At 33.6% G+C, this 20,525-nt stretch overlaps 2 protein-coding genes across 2 annotated transcripts in view; both read left to right on the top strand.

Annotated features, from left to right (window-relative positions):
• Window positions 1-2,753, top strand: part of LOC131065398 (oxoglutarate-dependent flavonoid 7-O-demethylase 1) — a 60,919-nt gene extending 58,166 nt beyond the window's left edge. Inside the window, exons 3-4 of the mRNA XM_057999896.2 lie at window positions 1,668-1,992; window positions 2,234-2,753. Coding sequence (XP_057855879.2) covers window positions 1,668-1,992; window positions 2,234-2,479 — 571 coding nt within the window. The 3' untranslated portion in view covers window positions 2,480-2,753. The remainder of the gene's footprint in view (window positions 1-1,667; window positions 1,993-2,233) is intronic.
• Window positions 2,754-9,445: 6,692 nt separating this feature from the next.
• LOC131065397 (protein SRG1) lies at window positions 9,446-14,835 on the top strand. The gene is made up of 4 exons (XM_057999895.2): window positions 9,446-9,838; window positions 11,271-11,512; window positions 13,774-14,098; window positions 14,375-14,835. The coding sequence occupies exons 1-4, from the start codon at window positions 9,569-9,571 to the stop codon at window positions 14,618-14,620; spliced, it is 1,083 nt and encodes a 360-aa protein (XP_057855878.2). The 5' UTR covers window positions 9,446-9,568; the 3' UTR covers window positions 14,621-14,835.
• Window positions 14,836-20,525: the final 5,690 nt, after the last annotated feature.

The following is a 20,525-nucleotide window of genomic DNA, read 5'->3' as shown; positions in this document are numbered from 1 at the left end:
CATTTGAACTTAAGTAATTTCACTTTCCTATCAACCCAAGTTGATCTGCAGGCACACTTAGAGACTTCCTACCAACCTAAGTAGATCCGCAGGTTTCCATACCTAGAAAAGTTTTGCCCATCATTGACTTGAATCAATCCACAAGGTCTCCTCTAGAACTCCTTTTCATCCTAAATTGATTCGCACTCTATTGACATTATTGACAACTTAGAACTTCAAGCAATTTTGCAAGGTGACCTCAACCTGACATCTCTTACTCATTAGCAAAGGTTAACAACTAAAGAAACTAAGACACCTAACTTAAGCAAAAAGTGGGGGCCCCCATTTGCAATATGGCGATGTGTGAAAACATCACAACATAAATCTTTGAGTATCTAGAAGATCGGTTAGGTGCTCTAGATGGTGATAGTTGTGATTAAGGGGAGTGCTGGAATTATAATCCCATCCACCACTATTTTTTAGCTGTACTGTTCTATCTGTAGCTCCTTAAATCTCAGTATGGGCAGCATTTAATAGAATTGATTCTTTCCCCTGCTCTGTTCTGTTTTCTCTTGTTTGTTACAGAATCGGTGTCCTTTGGTATGGTCTTCCTTCTCCATCGCATGGGGTTAGCCAAATTTCCCAGCCCTTGTTTTACGTAACAATATTCAACATGAACTTTTGTGACAGTCTTCGCATGAATGATGATAGCAGCTGCTCAGCATGTATTAAATAATAGGTAGTATATAAAAGATTTGATATACTCTGTTTTGGGTTTTATTTTTTGATGGATTAAGTAGAAGCTTTTATGTAAGAAGGTTCCCGTATACTGAAAAAAAAAAACAGAGCCTTTTGTTTTCGGTGTGACTGCAAAAAGAGAGAACAGAGATGTCTATCGTGTGTAATCAAGTCTGCTGTCCAAAGTTGTTTTGAGCCCTGCTGTGAAACAGACCTGAAGCTCATTATTATTTGATCACCTTCCTCTGCCTTTTGCTTCAAGATGTGAAGTCTTATTTAAACTGGTGCAGGAACCTTGCATACCTCCTCTCCACTAGCTAATCAAAGTCCCCAGACCATAAACTCGCCTCAGTTTTTTAATATTTAAACCTGTTTCTTTATCTCAAATATTTTATGAAACTGCATACTGTAAATAGAAGAGCCTCCAACATGGAACTGACCTCAGCCAGATGAGTAAAATATTCAGGTCTGCTTTCATTTAGCGGTTATTTGCATAGTCAGAAATATGATGACCATATGCAGTGAGCATACTTATTAACTTTACTGCAGAGCCAGTTGTACAGAGTATGGGAAATTTCAATTGATATGATGGATAGACACTGCCTTCCATTAATGTGTGTTTCTGGCTATTTAGTTTATTAAGACAATGCGGCATTGCATCAGTCTTATTTTCAACATTTCCGTCTTTCCATAGAAGGATTAAAATCAAATTCAAGCATATGTGGTTGATCATTTTGTTTATCTCACGTTGATAAAATGTTACTGAATTGATCTTTCCCCTCTTTTGTTGCACTAGGTCTCTGGTATATATAGGTACGCAAAACATATCTACTTTACAGTCTCCTTTATTTCAGTCTATTTCATAATAATTGGTTGTTCTCGTGACATTTGCCCATCCGACTTATATAGTTTTCAGTTTTAGATCTGATTACGCTGCCCATTTGTTGCAGAGAAACTGTGGATCGATACGCCCTTGAAATTCAAAAGCTTTGCAAGACAATTTTTTGCCTTTTATCAGAGAAAATTGGGCTAAAACGAGACACTTTCATTAACATGTGTGGGGAAATGGAACAGGCAATACGAATGAATTACTACCCAGCCTGCCCAAGACCAGATCTTGTTTTAGGCATAAGCCCTCATGCAGATGGAAGTGCTTTGACAGCGTTGCTTCAGGATGATGAAACAGTGGGGCTGCAGATCCGTAAGGATGGCCAATGGTTTTCTATTCAACCCATCCCGGGTGCGCTGGTTATCAATGTTGGGGACGTGCTTGAGGTAATGACGATGGATTTTAGCTGTCTTTAGGCCAAAAGAATCTGTAGGCGTTAAATTGTTTCAAAGATTTTTTTTCGGTCCAATTTGTTAATTATTGTAGAATTTAAGATTTTTTTGCATTAGAGAAAACTCTCCTCTTCATTCTCGATGATGTATTACCTGGATTTGATAAATGGGGATTAATGTTTGATGCCACCTGATTGATATCAAATCAAAGCTTTGTTTTTGTGTTCTAATCTAGGTACTAAGCAATGGAATATATAAGAGCATTGAGCACAGAGCGGTCACAAACATCGACAGAGATCGAGTCTCAATTGCTATGTTTTATACTCCAAGGAAGGAAGCAGAATTGGGTCCTGCTCCAGAGCTCATAGATGAGTTGAATCCCTGTCAATACAGAACATTCATTCATGAAGATTATATGCGGCATTTCTTTCGTAGCAAACTTGAGGGGAAGGCGTGTCTGGAATTTGTTAGAATCAAGTGACCTAAGATTTTTCAATATGTCTAGTCAACAACCTACAGTCTTTTCGATTATCTTCTTCGGTCCCAAAGATTGCTCGGGCTTTTAATTTGAGGAGAGCGATCAGTAATGTAATGCATTGCACGAATTAGTAGAATAGGAATGATATATGAATGAAACACTTGCATTTATATGTTATGCTTAACAAAGAAAGCTAAGGTCTTCTATATTTAACGAACGAAGTTGGAATTATCTTGTATAATTTTTGTGAAATGGACTATTCTCATGTTTTTAGCTATCAGGTAAAGAGGATCTATTTCGATAATAAAGAAGGGATGCAATGCATCAAATTCTTTCTTATCAATAGTGCTGATAGAAATAAATGGAAAGATAGAAAGGTAAAGATATAAGAGGTGATATAAAGAGAGATAGATATATACATAGAGAGGGATAGAGAGAGAGATAGGGGAGAGATGGAATAAGTAAGAGATATATAGATAGAGGAGGAAAAGGGAGATTTGAAGAAAGAGATAGAGGGGGAAGAGTGAGAAATAAGGATCGACATAGAGATATAGAGATAGGGAGGGAGAATTAGAGAGTTTGTAAGTGAGAGAGATATAGAGATAGGGGGGGAGAATTAGAGAGTTTGTAAGTGAGAGAGATATAAAGATAGAAATAGGGAGGCAGAAACATGGTGTGTGGGGTGTGTGTGCACACGTAGGTGCATGTGTGTGTGTTTTATTTCTACACTAAATTATATATTTTATTTTAAATAAACCATAAAATAAAAAGTAAATTAAAATATTTTTTAATACATCTCAAAACTAATCATAATGTAAACTAGCAAGAGATCAGTATAATCGCCATAGAAAATCTAAATCATGCAAATATACACTATACGAGCCAAGGATGATTCAAGTGAACAACAAAGGACAAATACGTCACTGGTTGCTTATAAGCTAGGTTAATCATATTACATTGTATGTATATAGCACAAAAAAACATACAAGACTATAATTCCTTTTAATCTTTTAAATATACATTTTCAAGATCTTGTTGTATGATATATCATTAAAAAAAAAAATCATGTTGCTAAAAAATTTCTTGACTTAAAAAGAGATTATAAATCAATCTAAATTTTTAAGATTAACTTAATAAACAATTTAAAACATGAATAAATAATTGTTTTCTAAATGTTAAAATCTAATTAATTTAAAAATAAAATAAAATATCATAAAATAGATAAATATACACCCACTCATGAATTTATGTCAATTTATTTTAAACAGTTCATTTTTTATGATTACATTTTCTTAATTTTTTAATTTTATTTGTAAAAATATATTAAAAATATCTATCAGATCTAAATTATTTGTTTAAACTTTATTTTTACCAAATAAATAAAAATAATTAAAACAAATTACTAAAATAGTATCAAAATTTCCATAATACTATCTTCCAATAACTATTAAAAAAACTAAGAACATAAAAAACGTATAATCTAGATAGCACAAGTTTTATAAATTATAATACAAATATATTTGCATGTATTTATATTTTTCCATGCACAAATATGAAAGTTAATGATTAGGAATGAGAGGGCGCTCAAGATTTTTAATAACTTCAAAAATAAAAATAAAAATTTAAAACACTAGCATTCAGTCAATATCAGCAGAGTTCCACAATCCATTAGTATGTCTATATGAGCTTCTAGTTTTAATTGTGTGAGCTTTTTATGCATCAACGTTTCGGATCACACACTATGATCCATCATTGGGATGTAAGAAAAGAGCACACGAAGAAAATGGATAATGTTACAAACCCAAACTCAATAAGAAAAAAAATTGAAAAAAATAATTGAAAACTAGGTTAGGACAAGTGGCATCACAAGATAGGGAAAAAAAATTGAAAAAAAAAATTGACAACAAGACCCCAAGATGAAAAGAACCAAGATCACATCACTGAAAAAATAAAAACAAAAAATAAAAATAGATAACTGTTAGCATTATTTTGGGGTTGTCTGTAGGCGACATTTTGATCGAGTGGCACCTGTTCCTTTTGATTTTCCAGCTATGCTTCTCGTACAAAAAACGCGCGAGCCAGGTGTTGTCTCGGTGTTGCCTTTGATCGCTCGCTTTTCTCGTTCGGGGTTGAGAGAACACGGAGTTGCCGCGTGGCTTGGGTTTTTATGGCGTTGCACTCTTCTCGCCCCCATCATCCATCGTGTAAAGGTGAAGACACTTGATGTCTCCGCGTTGCATGATCTGATGCTCACTATGTGCTCGATTTTGGGCCCCCCCCCCCGAGTCGCCGTGTGTCCTCCATGATAGTTCATGAACCAGGCTGCGATTTGCATCGCCATTTTCTTGTTGGGCAGGTGCAGAGATCGCCACAATATGGTGGAAATAACAACTTTGGGGATGATTTTGCTATGATCTCACGGTGTGCCACGATAGGTTTTCTTGTCAGAAGCGGTTGTTGGAATGTTGTTGATGCTGCAAGTTGTTAGTTATGAGCCAGGGGCTCTATTTATGCTTATGTTTTCCTTGTTTAGAGGGTTCAAATTTTTAGAGAGTTTTTATAGACTTTGGCTCATTAAGAGGCCTTTATGTTAATGAAATTTGGTGAATGATAAACATGTCAGATTGTGCCTACGACCTTTGTGATGATTTTATTTGAAGCTTAATATATTAACTTCTGTGTTGTTTTCAAGTTCAATAACTTCTAAGATATTTGTTGTGAGACTACGGATTAAACTATGTTTTGAGGCTTGTTATCTATTGGATGAATGGTTAAATGAGTTTTTGTTGAATTATTCTCTCAAATGGCTCTGGGCGTGTAGATTGTTGAATGAGCTTTAAAACCGCATGTCTCTGGGTTTTATATGTTATTAATACTGTTCTGAAATGCTTTGGCATATTGCCTAAGTAGTGTTGATCATTTGCTTTAAAGTTTTATCTTTGCCCTTTTCTCCCCCAATTATATGAAGAGTTGGCTTCTCAAACCCAGAGGTCATTCAATGAGTTTCACGCAATAGGTCCCCCATCACTGAATTTCCCATAAGGTTGTTCACGTTTAAGGTAAAATTAAGAGTCAACAATAACCAAGACCACAAACCCACAAAAACAAAAAAACCAAATTCACAATAAAAAAGAGACCACCTAAATAGAAAGGGAGACAACAAAAAAGAACACCAAAAACCCCACAAGGATTAAAAAACCACAAAGAAGTAAAGACAACACAAAACTAAAACCAAATAAAACAAAAGGAAGAAAAATACATATAAACAAACATACATACATATGTGTGTATTTACACACACACACACATATAGATGTATACATGTATATGTATATGTATATGTACATATATATGAGTATATACAACAACATATATATGCACATTCATATTAATGCATGATCTCTCTCTCACACACACACACACATAGATATATATAACAACCAAAAATTAAAAGAAAGAAAAGGACGGGAAGAAAACAAAATGAAAAAGCCAAAGCAAGGCACAAGGTCAAAGTGCCTAGGGAAGAAACAAAGGAATGAAGAAGACAAGGAAGAGGAACCACCTCAAGGCCAAAGGAACAAGGTAGCTAGAAAAGGACCAAAGCCCAAGTGGGAAAGCAAAGGAAGAAGGGAACATGAACATAGAAAGACGAAAGGATGGAAAGGGGAGGCTAAGGAAACAAAACAAGAGAAGGAAGAGCAGGGCCATGAAGGGAGAGGGGAAGCCACGAATGTAAGAGGTAAGGAAACCATGAGAAGAGGGAACACAAGGGAGAGAGGAGAGGAGGACGAAAGGGAAGGAGGGAAGCGAGCAAGGGAAAAGGTCAAGGATAGGGATGACAAAGGTTTCTGATGCTGGAAAGCAACCATTGCCAAGAAATTCTTAAGCTCCACCCTTCATCACAAATTAAGTGATGGGGGTGGTTGTTGATTTCTATGTCCTCCTTAAGTTTGCTCTTGAAGAAATTATCTTCTTTAAACAAGATATTTGTGCTTTCTAGACAAATATGATTCTTGTTAGATCTAGAGTGCTTAGCAAAAAAAGCTCATATAGATATATTAGCATAGAGTTTTCACTGTATATGTATCCCTCCCATCATTTAAATATAATCATATGTTATGTGAACATTTAAAAATTTAATCTCTTTTTTACTTTCAAAATGGTAGTGAGGGGATTTAAAGTCTTAAAAGTTTTTTTAGGTTTTAATATCTCAAAGGTTTTAAAGAATACATGTAATGTAAAAGGTGCAAGGCTTTACTCACAGTGAGTTTGTGATTGTGGGGCCTACCACCTAAAAAATGCACACAGTATTCAATAGAGTAACTGCCAATAAAGAAGTATAGACCTCTAATAATGTAATAACTTACTTTTTTATTTTATAATCTATTAGGACATCTAACATTTAATATTACTGACAAATCATTTAATGAATCAAATTATTAAAACATATATATTATTTCGAAAATTGAATTTCATGCTCATTGTTTTAAATATCAACCAGTAGAAAGAAAAAAAAATGATATTTTTAAATTATTTAAAATTAAAATTAAAATCTAGACTATATAATTTTTGTCTCCAAATTTTAATTCTCAATAATGATTGGTTGAACTAATTAAAAAGTAGAATTGCATGGATGCAATAGTATCCTACCTTGGCAAGCCTTGGTGGGAACTAAAAATATAAATAAGAAATAAGGATAAAAATCAAGATATGTGGTATGATGTTGTAACTCTTGCCACTTAGATATTACATTCTAACTTTGCTTAGATATTTGGACTAGCATTAGTTATTATTTATTATTAAAAACTCAAATATAATTGTATAATTATGTTTGTTTTGAAACTTTTTTGGTACTTAGATTGACAATCTTAACGAAGCATAGAAAGCCTTTGAAAACATTAGTTGTGGCTTCATATTTTTTGGAATTCCTATGATCTCCTCCACAACATGTGTACCTTGCATGCGACCCTTGGTGTCGTCATATGTCACAATACACTATTTATTCTACATCACCATACATGATACTATACTGTTCCTTGCTTCATCATGCACCACCACACATGACTTTGGTTAGCCTCACATGCACATTTAGGAACATCAACAATATGTACATTTGGAATTTTTTAGCTCTAGAAAAAAATGCCATCCATAAGGAATTCAACTACTAGGTAGTTGGAAGGTTAGTGGTTCAAGACAAATCATTTTGTTGCTTATTGTTTGTGACTATAACATAATGTACATATTTATTCATTTCTTCACATGGGCTATAGAATGGGTAATTAAATAGTTCTAGCCAAATCAACTTGATGTGTTCACCCCCTTATGGTAATAGGATACTTCATTCCTTGTCATACTATAGCTAAAACCTTAAAGAGCAGATAGGTGTTGAATATGGAAAAATAGAAAACAATAGCTAATTTAGCCCACAACCTAATGTGTAGTATAATATAGCAAATGAAATGCTTTAGATATAGCTTGAAAAAAGTGTAAAACGTGATTTACTAGTATTATATACCATATCACGTTATTAGTTGGGCATATGCATTGGTTAGACATGCAATCATGAGCATTAGTAATATGAATGTTTGATGGTCTAGGAATACACGTTGCACTAAATTCATTCACACACATTTGCTTCATATTGTTATATCATGTGTGAAGAGCTAGGTTTCTCCAATTTGGAGTGGGTTTAGGGAAGCTATGACTGGCCAAAATCTAAATTCAAATCAAATCAAAATCAAAATTGAATTCAAATCAATTTCCTAGCTAAAATCCCAACTGGCCAATCAATTCAATTGTCTCGTCAGTTAAGTCATTTAACTCCTCAATCACCTTTTCTAACTCCAAATCAACATTTTCTAACAAAGCAATGAAATTAGTTAATAGACTCATATACTCAGTTAACTAATCAATCTATCTAGTCATCTAATCAATCTAGTCACTTGACTTATCAATCAAATGAGTTCACCTTTCAATCAATTTAGTTCAACTAGCAATCACCTTTTTAGCTCACTTCAGTTCCACCTCTTAATCAATGTCTTCCCAAAATCTATAAATTAAGCATTATTCTCCTATTTTCAACAATCACGAAATTTGAATTCTTGTGTCAATCTTATGTAGGTTAGCTGCAATAACTGAGAGCCATCATACCACAAGAAACATAAGGACAATAGAAATGACTTGCGTTTATGCTTTTATTGATATTTTGGAATTCATTAATTAAATAAGATTCATGATTTCCTATTGAATCTCACAAAAACTACTTTCTTTTAATATTTAATATTGTAGAAAGAATTCAACGTGTTTTATCAGTTCTTCTCTTTGAGAAACTTGTTCGTTTGTTCGTTCTTTCAAGTTTCATTTTAAAATATATGATTACATCACGACAATAACATTCATCAATAATCTAACTAAATTTTAAAACATACAAGAAAGTAAAAGAAAATTAACGGCAGAATTAGTAAATCCAATGAACATTACAAATTTGTCAAACATTGCTGCTAAAAATTTATTGCTGTCAAAGATTTGTCTTGAAACTTGGCTTTAGGTACATTAAAGAAAGTGAGACATGAAATTCCCCTTTCTAATAATAAAATCATTTCTGCTGAAGAAGCAAAATGAACATGATACTCGTCAGGGAAGAGCTTTTGCCTAATAGATTTCAAAGTGGGATTTTCAGGGTACTTGAATTTTAATGACAAATACATCTGTAGTGTATTTGTCAGGCACGTTGTTTGACTCTGAAGGTTATTATCTTAAGGTTTAGTAGTGTTAAACATTTCTCTGATTGCTCAGAGATGATGATTTCAATCGGAATACAATAATGGCGCCCTTGTATTATTTTTTATTTTCTAATTTTGTTGATTGGTTAAACGGGCATCTACACAAATAGTGTTTTATAGTATTGAATAATAGATAACTGGACCTTTCAAAAGCATTTTGTTAAAATATGAAATGCAGATGCTAGTCAAAGGTAGATTGAAGTAGGTGAAAAAAAGTGAGAGGATCGTAAAATACTTAGCGCATTATATATATTCTGTTTAGGGGTGAAGAAGAGAAGAGGCTTTTGTTTGAATCGATCATATAAACATCATGTTTAATTCAGCCACCGTATTTGATCCTTCTGAGGGTTCTTCGAAGAGGTTTCCAATTCCTGTTGTTCAGGAATTGGCATCACAACACCTTCACAGCCTTCCTCAAAGGTTTATCAGATCAGAGAAAGAGCGCCCAAATGACTTCTCTCATCATCAAATGGACATCCCCATAATTGATATGGGCATGTTTTTGAGCGATTCGGAATCTTGCAGGCAACAGGAATTGGAAAAGCTTGATATTGCATGCAAGCAATGGGGATTTTTTCAAGTGGGTACATCAAATTTGATTATAAATTGAGTGGTAAACAATTCCTAGATAGTAGTAGTATGCATACAGGAAACTTGGCAATTTTAAAGCAGGATTCTACGTCTCCTTGTTAATGTGTTTCTTTGTAGTTAGTAATAACATTGTGATTCTTGTAGTGCCCTACCTTGTAGGTCCTTTCTATATTGTGATTTTGGGGCTGGATATTTTAGCATCCTAATCCCGTTCTGTACTAACATAAGAGGTAGTTTCAGCTTGCCATGATGTAAGAGGCTAAACTACCCCTCAACAACCATCTGAAATAATGCAAATCTAATTCAAAACAGCAAATATTAATGGAATGAACACCAAATTTAAGCAAACAAAACTAGAGATTTTCTATTGAAAAATTAAAAAACTTTTCATTTACATTCCACTATCCCAATCTGATTTGGGTTTGAAACTAGACATACAACAAAAATGCATTACCAGCAGCAAATGACTTCTCAAAAGCCTTCCTTCAAACTCTCCTCCGAAATTGCACCTGCAACAAACGAGTTTATTCAACCCTCCAAAACCAAAACTACACCCACCTCTGTCCTCCTCTCCAAAATCTGAGGCGGCTTCTTTAACTTTTCAGAAAACCCTTCTGCCAAAATAATCAAATTCACTCCCGAAACTGATTCTTTACAAAATACTACGTCCAGCCTAAATAAAGCACCCAAAAAATAAATATTTAATTGCCAACCCATCTCTCATACGTTACTTTCCAAACCACTTACAATTTACTAAAATTAGTTATACAGGACTCCATTACCCAGCACCAACATTCAAAAATCAACGAAAGGAAAGTTTGAATTTCATATTTAAGATTCCCTCCCATGTGAATGCCTTGCATCATGTCACATTTTGCACTTGTTTTTTAAGTGATTCATTCTTAAAGTGTTGAGTAAATTTTTTAACATGACGGGCACAACATGTCTTTTGGTATCACATGAAACGCTTTTGATCTGGAGTTATGAACAGGTGAGATCACGAATGGGGGATCTCATCCCTATTTAATAATGTTGGGGCTCAATCTTTGAGCATTTTAGATCAGCAAATGCATGAACCTGCAATCACAACAAAAATTTGAACCTTGACGGTCACAACAACACCAGCACCACTTAACCAACACTAGAAAAAAAAACCCTTATAAATGATCCATCTTATATTACTTGAAGAACCCCTTTTTGCAGTAAGAAAACCAACAGAACAGAGGCAATTACCTATTATACAAAAGGATCTAAGAAAATGTCTCCTCAGAATTTGGGAGTTGCTTCAGGATTCTTCATAGGATATAGTTGTTTTCTATGTGACATGACAGTGATGACACACTAGTAATTTACAAGCTATTTATCATGTTAGCACCCGTATGATGGTATTGTTTGCTAAGAAGGTATGCGTGTCATGACAGGCTGTCAATCATGGAATTCCTCTGTCTCTGATGCAAGGAATGAAGGGAATTGTGAAGGAATTCGTTCAACTGCCGTTGGAAGAAAAGCTCAAGTACGAAATGAAAGAGATTGAAGGCTATGGCCAGACATTTGTAGCCTCGGATGACCAAATACTGGACTGGACAGATACCTTGTTCTTGACAACTCTACCTCCAGAGAATAGAAATATGAATTTTTGGCCAACAAAGCCAGCAGATTTCAGGTACCTAAACATTTTTTAATTCAGGCAGCAGTCATAAAATCCTAATCTCATTGTTCCATTTATATATGATTCTAGTAAGTTGATTGCCATGTACACCAAATCTATTTTTAGTTGATATACATATGGCGGTCTACAACTTGAAGGACATACTCATGTAATCATACTGGAAAATTAGAAAGAGGGAGACATATAGACAATACATGGCTGCTGAGCTGATTGTTTTTTTATTAATAAAATACTCGCAACAGATTTTACAGTTAATATTTTTCACCTTGCAGATTATTCAGATCAGTTGATTGAAAGTATTTATGAATGTTGACAGTGAGCCAAAATTAATGTATTCAAACAATTTCTCATAAATTTATTTTATTAATCCCTTTTGAATGTGATCTCACAATCATATATGCCTTCCATTCTAGGTTTTATGACAATCCACACAAGATAACTGTCTGCATGTTCCTATTGTAGCCATTCCATGGGTAATTAGTAACCAATCTCTGCAATTGCTGAATACATTAGGTATGCTGGGTGCACTCTATTTTCAATTAATTAATAAATATAGTTAAATGTGCATCCTAGTGTCTGGATAAACGCCACCCTAATTGAAAAATCCACAATAAAATGGCATATGGCCTGTTATTAGGGGAAAGCACAGACAAACAATATTACCAAGTACCAACACAATATCACAACAGCTTGGACAGCACACTCAACAGCCATATACATAGTACCATTCACAAGTACAAACACTACATGATTATATTCAGTCCTATATTCTACAGATCAGATTTGAAGGGCCCTCATACCATTGAAAAAACAAAAAACAGACCGACAGAGAGAGATTACATGCCTGCTCAATGTATTCTTATTTATAGGTAAAATAAGTCCAACTGATTTTACAGTTCACATCATCCATGTTGCAGATTGTTCATGTCATAAAGTACTTTTGAACGTTGACAGTGAGCGGCGGTGTTGGCTTGGTCTGCAGTGACCAACCTAAAAAGTAATTTATTCTAACACATACCATCTCAAAATGTGTTACTGAGAAATTTTTGATTTGTTTTACTATTGATTAGTAATGTGTAACTTGTCACATCAAATTTAAGGCTCAAGACCACAGTTTTTCAGAAATCTGCATCTAACATTACCATCAGAAGACTTCCTAGATAAAGTCTCTACAGTGTCTGTCATCTGATCCTAAAAAACTCCCTAAATTATTTCAGATGCTGAGAATTTTATTTAAACTGGTGCTGAAAACTAACCTGTGGAAGACTTTGACTGGCTGAAACATGGCTTTTCATTCTGTTTCTTTATCTAAAAGACATTAGAGAGCTACGAGTGGTTAAGGGTTGAATAGCTAAATAAGCTAAACCGTATAAGAGAGAAACGTCCATAAAGGACTGCTTCATCCATTGCCCTTCTCTAGCTGCGAGGATTGGCATCCAATAGAAAGTTCAGCATCATACCTTTAAGAAGGTAATGACACATTTCAAGTACAAATAGTCTCAAATGATGTTGGGAATTTGGATGATAGCTAGGTGACTATAGTTGGAGAGCAGCTTGAAAATGTCTTACTAGTCGAAGAACTGTTTTCAAAGATAGCTTTACACAACGTACTGTTTTGTTTTATATTGGTTAATCAGATCGTACTATGTAGAGATATGCTAAGAGTTCTTCAAAATTATTTCTAAGGGGGGACTGTTATAATAAGTAATAACAGAATTATGTTTCTTTTGTTAAACATTGAACAGTTGTTGAAAGTCCTAATTCGTTGTCACTAAATCCAGTTCGTTGTTAAAAGTTTTAGTTTGCTGTCAGGATTATATTGAAGTCCATTGTCACTATATATTTGAATTGTGAGTGGGTTTGCAGCTCTATTCTGCTCTGTCCTGCATTCCTAATTTAGACAGTGTCTTCCATTAATGTGTCTTTTTGGCTTCTTAACTAATTAACACAATGCGGCATTCCATCAGTTTCATGCTTAGCTTTTCCTTCTGTCCAATGTTCCATCGAAGGAATAAAATTATATTAAAGCAAATGTGGTTGAGCATTTTGTTAATAAAATGTCATTAAAATGATCTTTCCCCTGTTTTGCTGTACTAGGTCTCTGATGGCTATAGGTAGTGAAGCATAACTACATTTTCAATTCCCATTTTTTCAGACCATTTCAAAATAATTTGTTGTTATTGTTGCATGTTTTCATCCACCAGATTTTTATCTTTTTCAGTTTTTGATCTGATTGCGCTGCTTATTTGCTGCAGAGAAACAGTGGATCAATACGCTGTTGAAATTCAAAAGCTTGGCAAAACAATTCTTTCCCTTTTATCAGAGAAAGTTGAGCTAAAAACAGACCGTTTGATTAACATGTGTGGGAAAACGGGACAGACAATGCGAATGAATTACTACCCACCCTGCCCAAGACCAGATCTTGTTTTAGGCTTAAGTCCTCATTCAGATGCAAGTGGTTTGACATTGTTGCTACAGGATGATGAAACAGTGGGGCTACACATATGCAAAGATGGCAAATGGATTCCTATTCAACCCATCCCAGGTGCCTTGGTTATCAATATTGGGGACATGATTGAGGTAACGATGAATTTCAAGAGTCTTCAAGCCCAAAGAATATGTAGGACCTACGAAACTATGCTAACTTGTTCCAAAGATAGTTTCTATAGGTGCATGATTTTGAATTTTTTCATCCAATTTGTGAATGATTGTCTGAATTTGAAATTTCATGTATTGAACAAAACTCTTTTCTCTCCATTCTTGATGATGTATTACATGGATTTGATGAATGGGGATTAATGTTTGATGCCACCTTATTGATATCAATCTAAGTTTTGTTTTTGTGTTTCGATATAGGTAATAAGCAATAGAATATATAAAAGCATTGAGCACAGAGTGGTCACAAACAGGGACAGAGATCGAATCTCCATTGCAATGTTTTATAGTCCAAGTGGAGAATGTGAGGTGGGTCCTGCCCCTGAGCTTATAGATGAGTTGCATCCCTGTCAATACAGAACATTCATTCGTAAGGACTACATGCGGCAGTATTTTTCCAGCAAACTCGATGGCAAGGCAAGCATTGAATTTACCAAAATCAAGTAATTTATTCAGGATGGAATAAAATTGATTTGATCCGAGTTCTGACATTGGTTGAATGATACATTAATTAGAAGAAAGGAAGTGACACTCGGATATTCATGAAGTGTAATTGTTATCTTAAATTAAAAGTTGTAAGGTTCTTAAAAACATGGAATAATATTTTTCTATTTTTTTTAATCTTAATCAAAGAGGCATCAATTTAGACTCGTATTTTTAAATTGGATTGTGAAATTAGTTTTTTTAATTTTTTAATTATTATTACTGGGTTGTAAAATTATTTTGAGTTTGATATAAAATCTTTTATCACAAAAATAAAAAACAAAATTAAAAGGGAATTTTATTTTGGGTATTGCTTGCTCATCTAATTAAATGGGGTCTATGTATGTTTTCATAATGGATCTTTTATCCCAAAAATAAAAAACAAAATTAAAAGGGAATTTTATTTTGGGTATTGCTTGCTCATCTAATTAAATGGGGTCTATGCATGTTTTCATAATGGATACCACCACAAATATTTAGTAGTCCTTTATAGAGATATTTTGTTGTAGCTCTTTTCACTTAAATATTAGATTTTAAGTTTGCTTACATATTTCGGCTAGCATTAGTTATTGTTTATATATATGAAAAAATAACATATAACTCTAAAATTATGTTAGTGTTGAAGACTTTTTGATAGTAAAGTGATAATCTTAATTGAAAAGCATAACTATACAAGCATTCAAAAGCATTGCAAGTGTTTTGATAGTCTTTGGAACTTATATGCTATCCTCCACAAAATGTGCACCTTGCATGTAACACTTGGTATCATCATGTGTCACCACGCATTTGTTCATTATGCACCACAACGCATGACCTTGCACTAATATTTGATTCACCATACACCAACATACATGACTTTGCTTAGACACACACACACATCTAGTAGCATCAAGTGATTTGTAGATGTGGACTTCTCTTAACATGAAATATAATGCAAGCAAAAAGAAATATCAATTAATAGATAGTTGGGATAGTTGGAAGGTCAGTGGTTTAAGATAAAACCATTCAACTTCTTCTTTGTAACTATAATATAATGTGCATATACAAAAAGGAAAATGGTTAGATGAATAGTTGTAAGCAAACCAACTTGATTTGTTCACCCTTTTTAGGTAGCAAAAAGTTTGTGTACTTTTACACTATCTTTAACATCTATTATATCCTATTTATTTATGAATGTGAATAGAAGTGGTAAACACATTTTCCAAAGTCTTCCACTTACATATCTCAATTGTGTCTTAGTTCATTAATTCTTTATTTTCCTAGGTATATTCTATAAACTTGTCTTTCTCAAGATTCATTTGTTCTTTTGACCAGTTGGGATTTATAATATGTGTATTAAAGTAATATTCTCACATGTCAATACAAACATGTACACAATATAAAAGAAGTTGTCTAATAAGTTCATCTTTTAAGTTACTAGATGCATGTTGAAACAAGAGTGCAACTAAAAATACAAATTTGAAAATGTCTTCGGAAATTCAAAGAGTGATCAATAGAGCCCTTGAAGTACTTGATGTCAATAACTCTTTAGACAATTCCATAAACTCGTGCCATAACACACTAAACAACTTGTTCTCACATAACTCTGAATCCCATTCAAACAAAAAGTCAACTTGGACATTCTAACATATGAAGACAAACCAATTCCATGATATTGGAGAACTACATATGATAATTGGTAGCGTATTTATTTGTTAATAACTTCATAATTATGCAAAATATTTGCCACAAGCAATATTAAAGATGTCCACTGCAGTGTCTAACTAGTGGGATTTGCTTACTTTATAGCTTGATAGAGATTATGATATAGTTCAAACATGAGATTCCTTTGTCAAAGCTTTGCAAGATAAATACTAGAACCCCCTAAACACTTTGAGGAGGATTATATGAAATTTCAAAAATTCTATTAAAGTAAGGAGAACTTAGTTAAAGACTATGACAATTATTTCTATGAATATTTTATGTACCCACATGAAGACACTCTTGAGCAACCTAGAGTGCACATATATACAAGTGGGTTATCACTTTATATATGCACAAAGATGGAGTTTTTTGTCATCCACCCACCATGTTAAGAACAATCATATTCTTGATAAAATCATATTGTAGCTCTCAATTATGATCTAGGTAGTTGGATTAAACATAATAATATTAATTGTGGCATTTAACTTGGAGGAGGAAACAAATATGTTAAGGTATTCATGAAGATTATTTAAATATTATTACTTGGTAGCAACCAATATGAAAGTAGAATTAAAATTAAAACAAACATAAAAAGGTGACACTTAATTATGAGAAAGTAGTTGGATGAAGATTATGACTCTTTAATTTGAAGATATAAAAGGGAGTGCAATTTATTTGTAGAGGATCAATTGACAATAAATTTAAAACTTCATATTCGAACAACTAGTTATTTAACAATATATAATTTTAGAAATTCATTAAAGAAACATTTATAAGAGTATTTATGGATGGAATTGTCAATCCATCAAGAAATAGTAAATAGAAAAAGAAATCAACAATAGTCTAGCAAATACATCAAGTGATTGGTTTTGCATTCTAGGTAGAATTTTCAAATCGAAAGGATAAAATCCCTTTCAGGTTCACGAGAATTGGAAGGTTGCGAACCTTTCATGCTCTTACAGAGTTTGGATGCAAATCCTGGTCGAGGAGGACGAAAACCCTCCAAGGTGCGCTATGTGTTGGAAGGTGATCCTTTCACGTCCTTGCCATACTAGGGACATGGTTCTTATTATTGTCAACATTGAGTTAGGGATGAAACCCCCTAATTCAGTATATTTATAAAATATTTATGGAGAATTCACTATTTGATCAACTTTGGGTATCATTTTATGATTTATTGACCTAAATATTATCATAAATTCTTAATATTTGATAAAATTATTATCATATTTTGAGTAAAATTTTTTGTTTTAAAGAATATCCCAAAAGGAGACATTGAAATTGGTATCAAATTTCTTATCTTTCCAACCTAAGGATTAAAAAACTAAGTATATGCAGTTGAGTCAAAGAATCAAATATCCTTGGAAATAGAAAGGATAAAACTAGAAGCAAATCAAGGTAATCAAATGGATGATTTTAAGAGAAATCAAGTAAATGAATTGAAAGTTTATATGGAGAGACAAGAAAAACCAACACAATTGCTTCTCCAAGATATTCAAAGCATGAATAATACAATTAATTCTCTTAGGCCTAGCCAAACCAACGAAAGAATCAATACCTAAAAAATAAGACCTATCAAAAGGGGTCACACAAGTAGTTCTTTGCCAAGCATAATTGAAAACCAAAAACATTACCTCCTCAATATAGTAAGAAGAATCTATGAGATAATTTTAAGAGAAGAACTTATACTTTCATTGTAGAGAAACATGAAAGTTAGGCGATCAATGCTCTAATAAGGGACACGTCTTCCATGTAGAAACAATAATGGATAATCAATCTAAAGAGAAAGAAATTGAAACCAAAAGGAATAAGAGGAAATAAGGTGATGAAGAGTTTGTAAGTGGTACATTGGCAACAATTTTAGGGGCACCGAAGTATCACTCCTTTAGAATTCATAGTGATTTAAAAGGACAAAAAGTGATTGTCTTTGTGGATAGCAATGCTACACATAGATTCATTGATTAAGCCTAATTAATCAGGACAAAATTAAAAGATGAAAATTTTAAAGGTTTCACAGTAGTTATCGTAGATGGATTCACTATCCTTTTCACACAACAAATTTAACAATTAAGCATTACCTTGGGGAGACATCAAATAAGAGAAGATTTAAATGTAATAAGCATGAGTGATATGGATGTGGTTTTCGACATTCAACATAAAATAAGAGAAGACTTATATGTAATAAGTATGAGTGATAGGAATGTGGTTTTTGGCATTCAATGGTTACATTTCTTCTAGTAGATATAATCAATATTTTCAAAGGTGGAAATATGTTTCCAACATAATGGTCAAAAAGTAATTTTATAAGGCCTATTAGATGGGTTTCCAAGGGTGGTGTCGTAAAAAAGGATGGAAACCTCTTCTAAACATGGGAAAGTATATTGGGTAGCACAATGAATGGTCCTTGATTCATCTTCATCCAAAGGAGGGAAGCCTATACATGTTGATATTCAATCTATCTTAGGCAAGCATCAAGGATTTTTTAGAATTTTATTTCACTTGGACTACCTCCTAAGAGAGCTTTTGAGCATACTATTGCAATAGAAAAAGGGGGTAAAACTTGTTATTACCACATCTTACCACCACCCAAAGAGATTTAAGTCCAAGAAATTGATAAAATAATAAATAAGTTACTTTAGATGGGGCATATACAACCTCACTTTACCCCTTTAGCTTCTTATATAGTGTTAATTAAAAAAAGATGACACTATTAGAGTATGCATGGATTATAGAGATCTTAATAGAAAAATATCTAGAACCAATACCTTATCCCTCGGGTTGACAAACTAATAGATGAACTATGTGGTGCAATATACTTCTCGAAGATAGACTTATATTCTAGGTATCATCAAATAAGAATAATGAGATAAGTTGTTCCTAAAACAACCTTTAGGTGTTGTTTTGGGAATTTTGAATTTTTCGTCTACTTTTGATCCTTGTTTTATGACACCTATTCTGATGGGCAACAACACTCACATGAGTGTAATTGGGAAAGGTTCTATTTATATTAGGGATGACACTTTCAATGATAGTTTGTGTGTACCTCATTTGTCAAATAATCTTCTTTGCATCTATCAAATCACTCATGGTGGAATTGGGAAGACTATGAAATTCACACCTAATTTAGTCATCATTTGAGACTTGGAAATCAAAGAGATAAGTGATGTTGGGATGACTGATCATGCATCTTGGTTATATACAATTTCAAACTTTTCACCTGATGATAGTTCTGATCTATTGGCTATTGATCATACTCATAGTGTAAAATTTGATTTTAAGGAGAACTTTGGTTACTTGAATTTGGGTATTCCCACATCAAATCCAGTTCTTGAGCCTTGCATTCCTTCACCTCTATCAGCTATTGATTTTGAGGATAGTTGTGCTGCTACATTCATGGCTACCAATAAATACATCATCTTCCAGATATAGTTACTTGGGATGACTATTTGACATACACAATAGACCATTTGTTTGTGGAGTCTCATATTTTAGCCTTGGGAGACACTGATCATGACATTCATCTTCTCTTTAATGAAGTTCAATCTTCTTTAATTGTTGTGAAGGAACCTTTGGATCCTCTTATTCATTCTCCATCTAATAATTCATCATAGTTTATTTAGCATCATAAATTATAATCCATATAATTCACACCTCATTTTTGTGCTCCTACTTTAGTGTGTTCCATTTTCATTTCCCCTAGGCTCATTTTGGCCTTATTTTACTCCAACCTTGATGTCACCTATTGACACCACTGAGTGGGCCCCAACCTGGAGTTGCCCTCCCCTAGTCCCTAAGTTTCTAGTCTTGTTTTTTGAGGACCAAGGTTCCCCCCAATGTCCTAGTCCCCCTTAAACAAGTCCCAATTTGAAATCGAGTGGGCTCTCTCTCTCTCCCCGATGGAATTTGGTCCTTGTGGCTACACTTGACCATTGAAGGTTGGCTTAATTGGTAATTTATCTAGGGAGCCCTCTATAAAGACATCTTATCAATTAATTTTAGATCTAAGACTCCATACCAATCACTCTTGCATTCAAGTATTTGTCATCTAGCATTTTCAGGGATTCAAGGAAGCATTTCATCCTTCAAGCATTATGGAGAAAAGTTACATCAATCTCCATGCAAGCATGTGTGTTTGATTAGGTATTTCATGTTCATGTGTTTGTCATGCCATTAAATTCAACATTTG

The sequence above is a fragment of the Cryptomeria japonica genome, chromosome 5 (genome assembly GCF_030272615.1).
Source record: "Cryptomeria japonica chromosome 5, Sugi_1.0, whole genome shotgun sequence".
Taxonomy (NCBI): Eukaryota; Viridiplantae; Streptophyta; class Pinopsida; order Cupressales; family Cupressaceae; genus Cryptomeria; species Cryptomeria japonica.
This window is presented reverse-complemented; position numbering and strand designations above follow the sequence as displayed.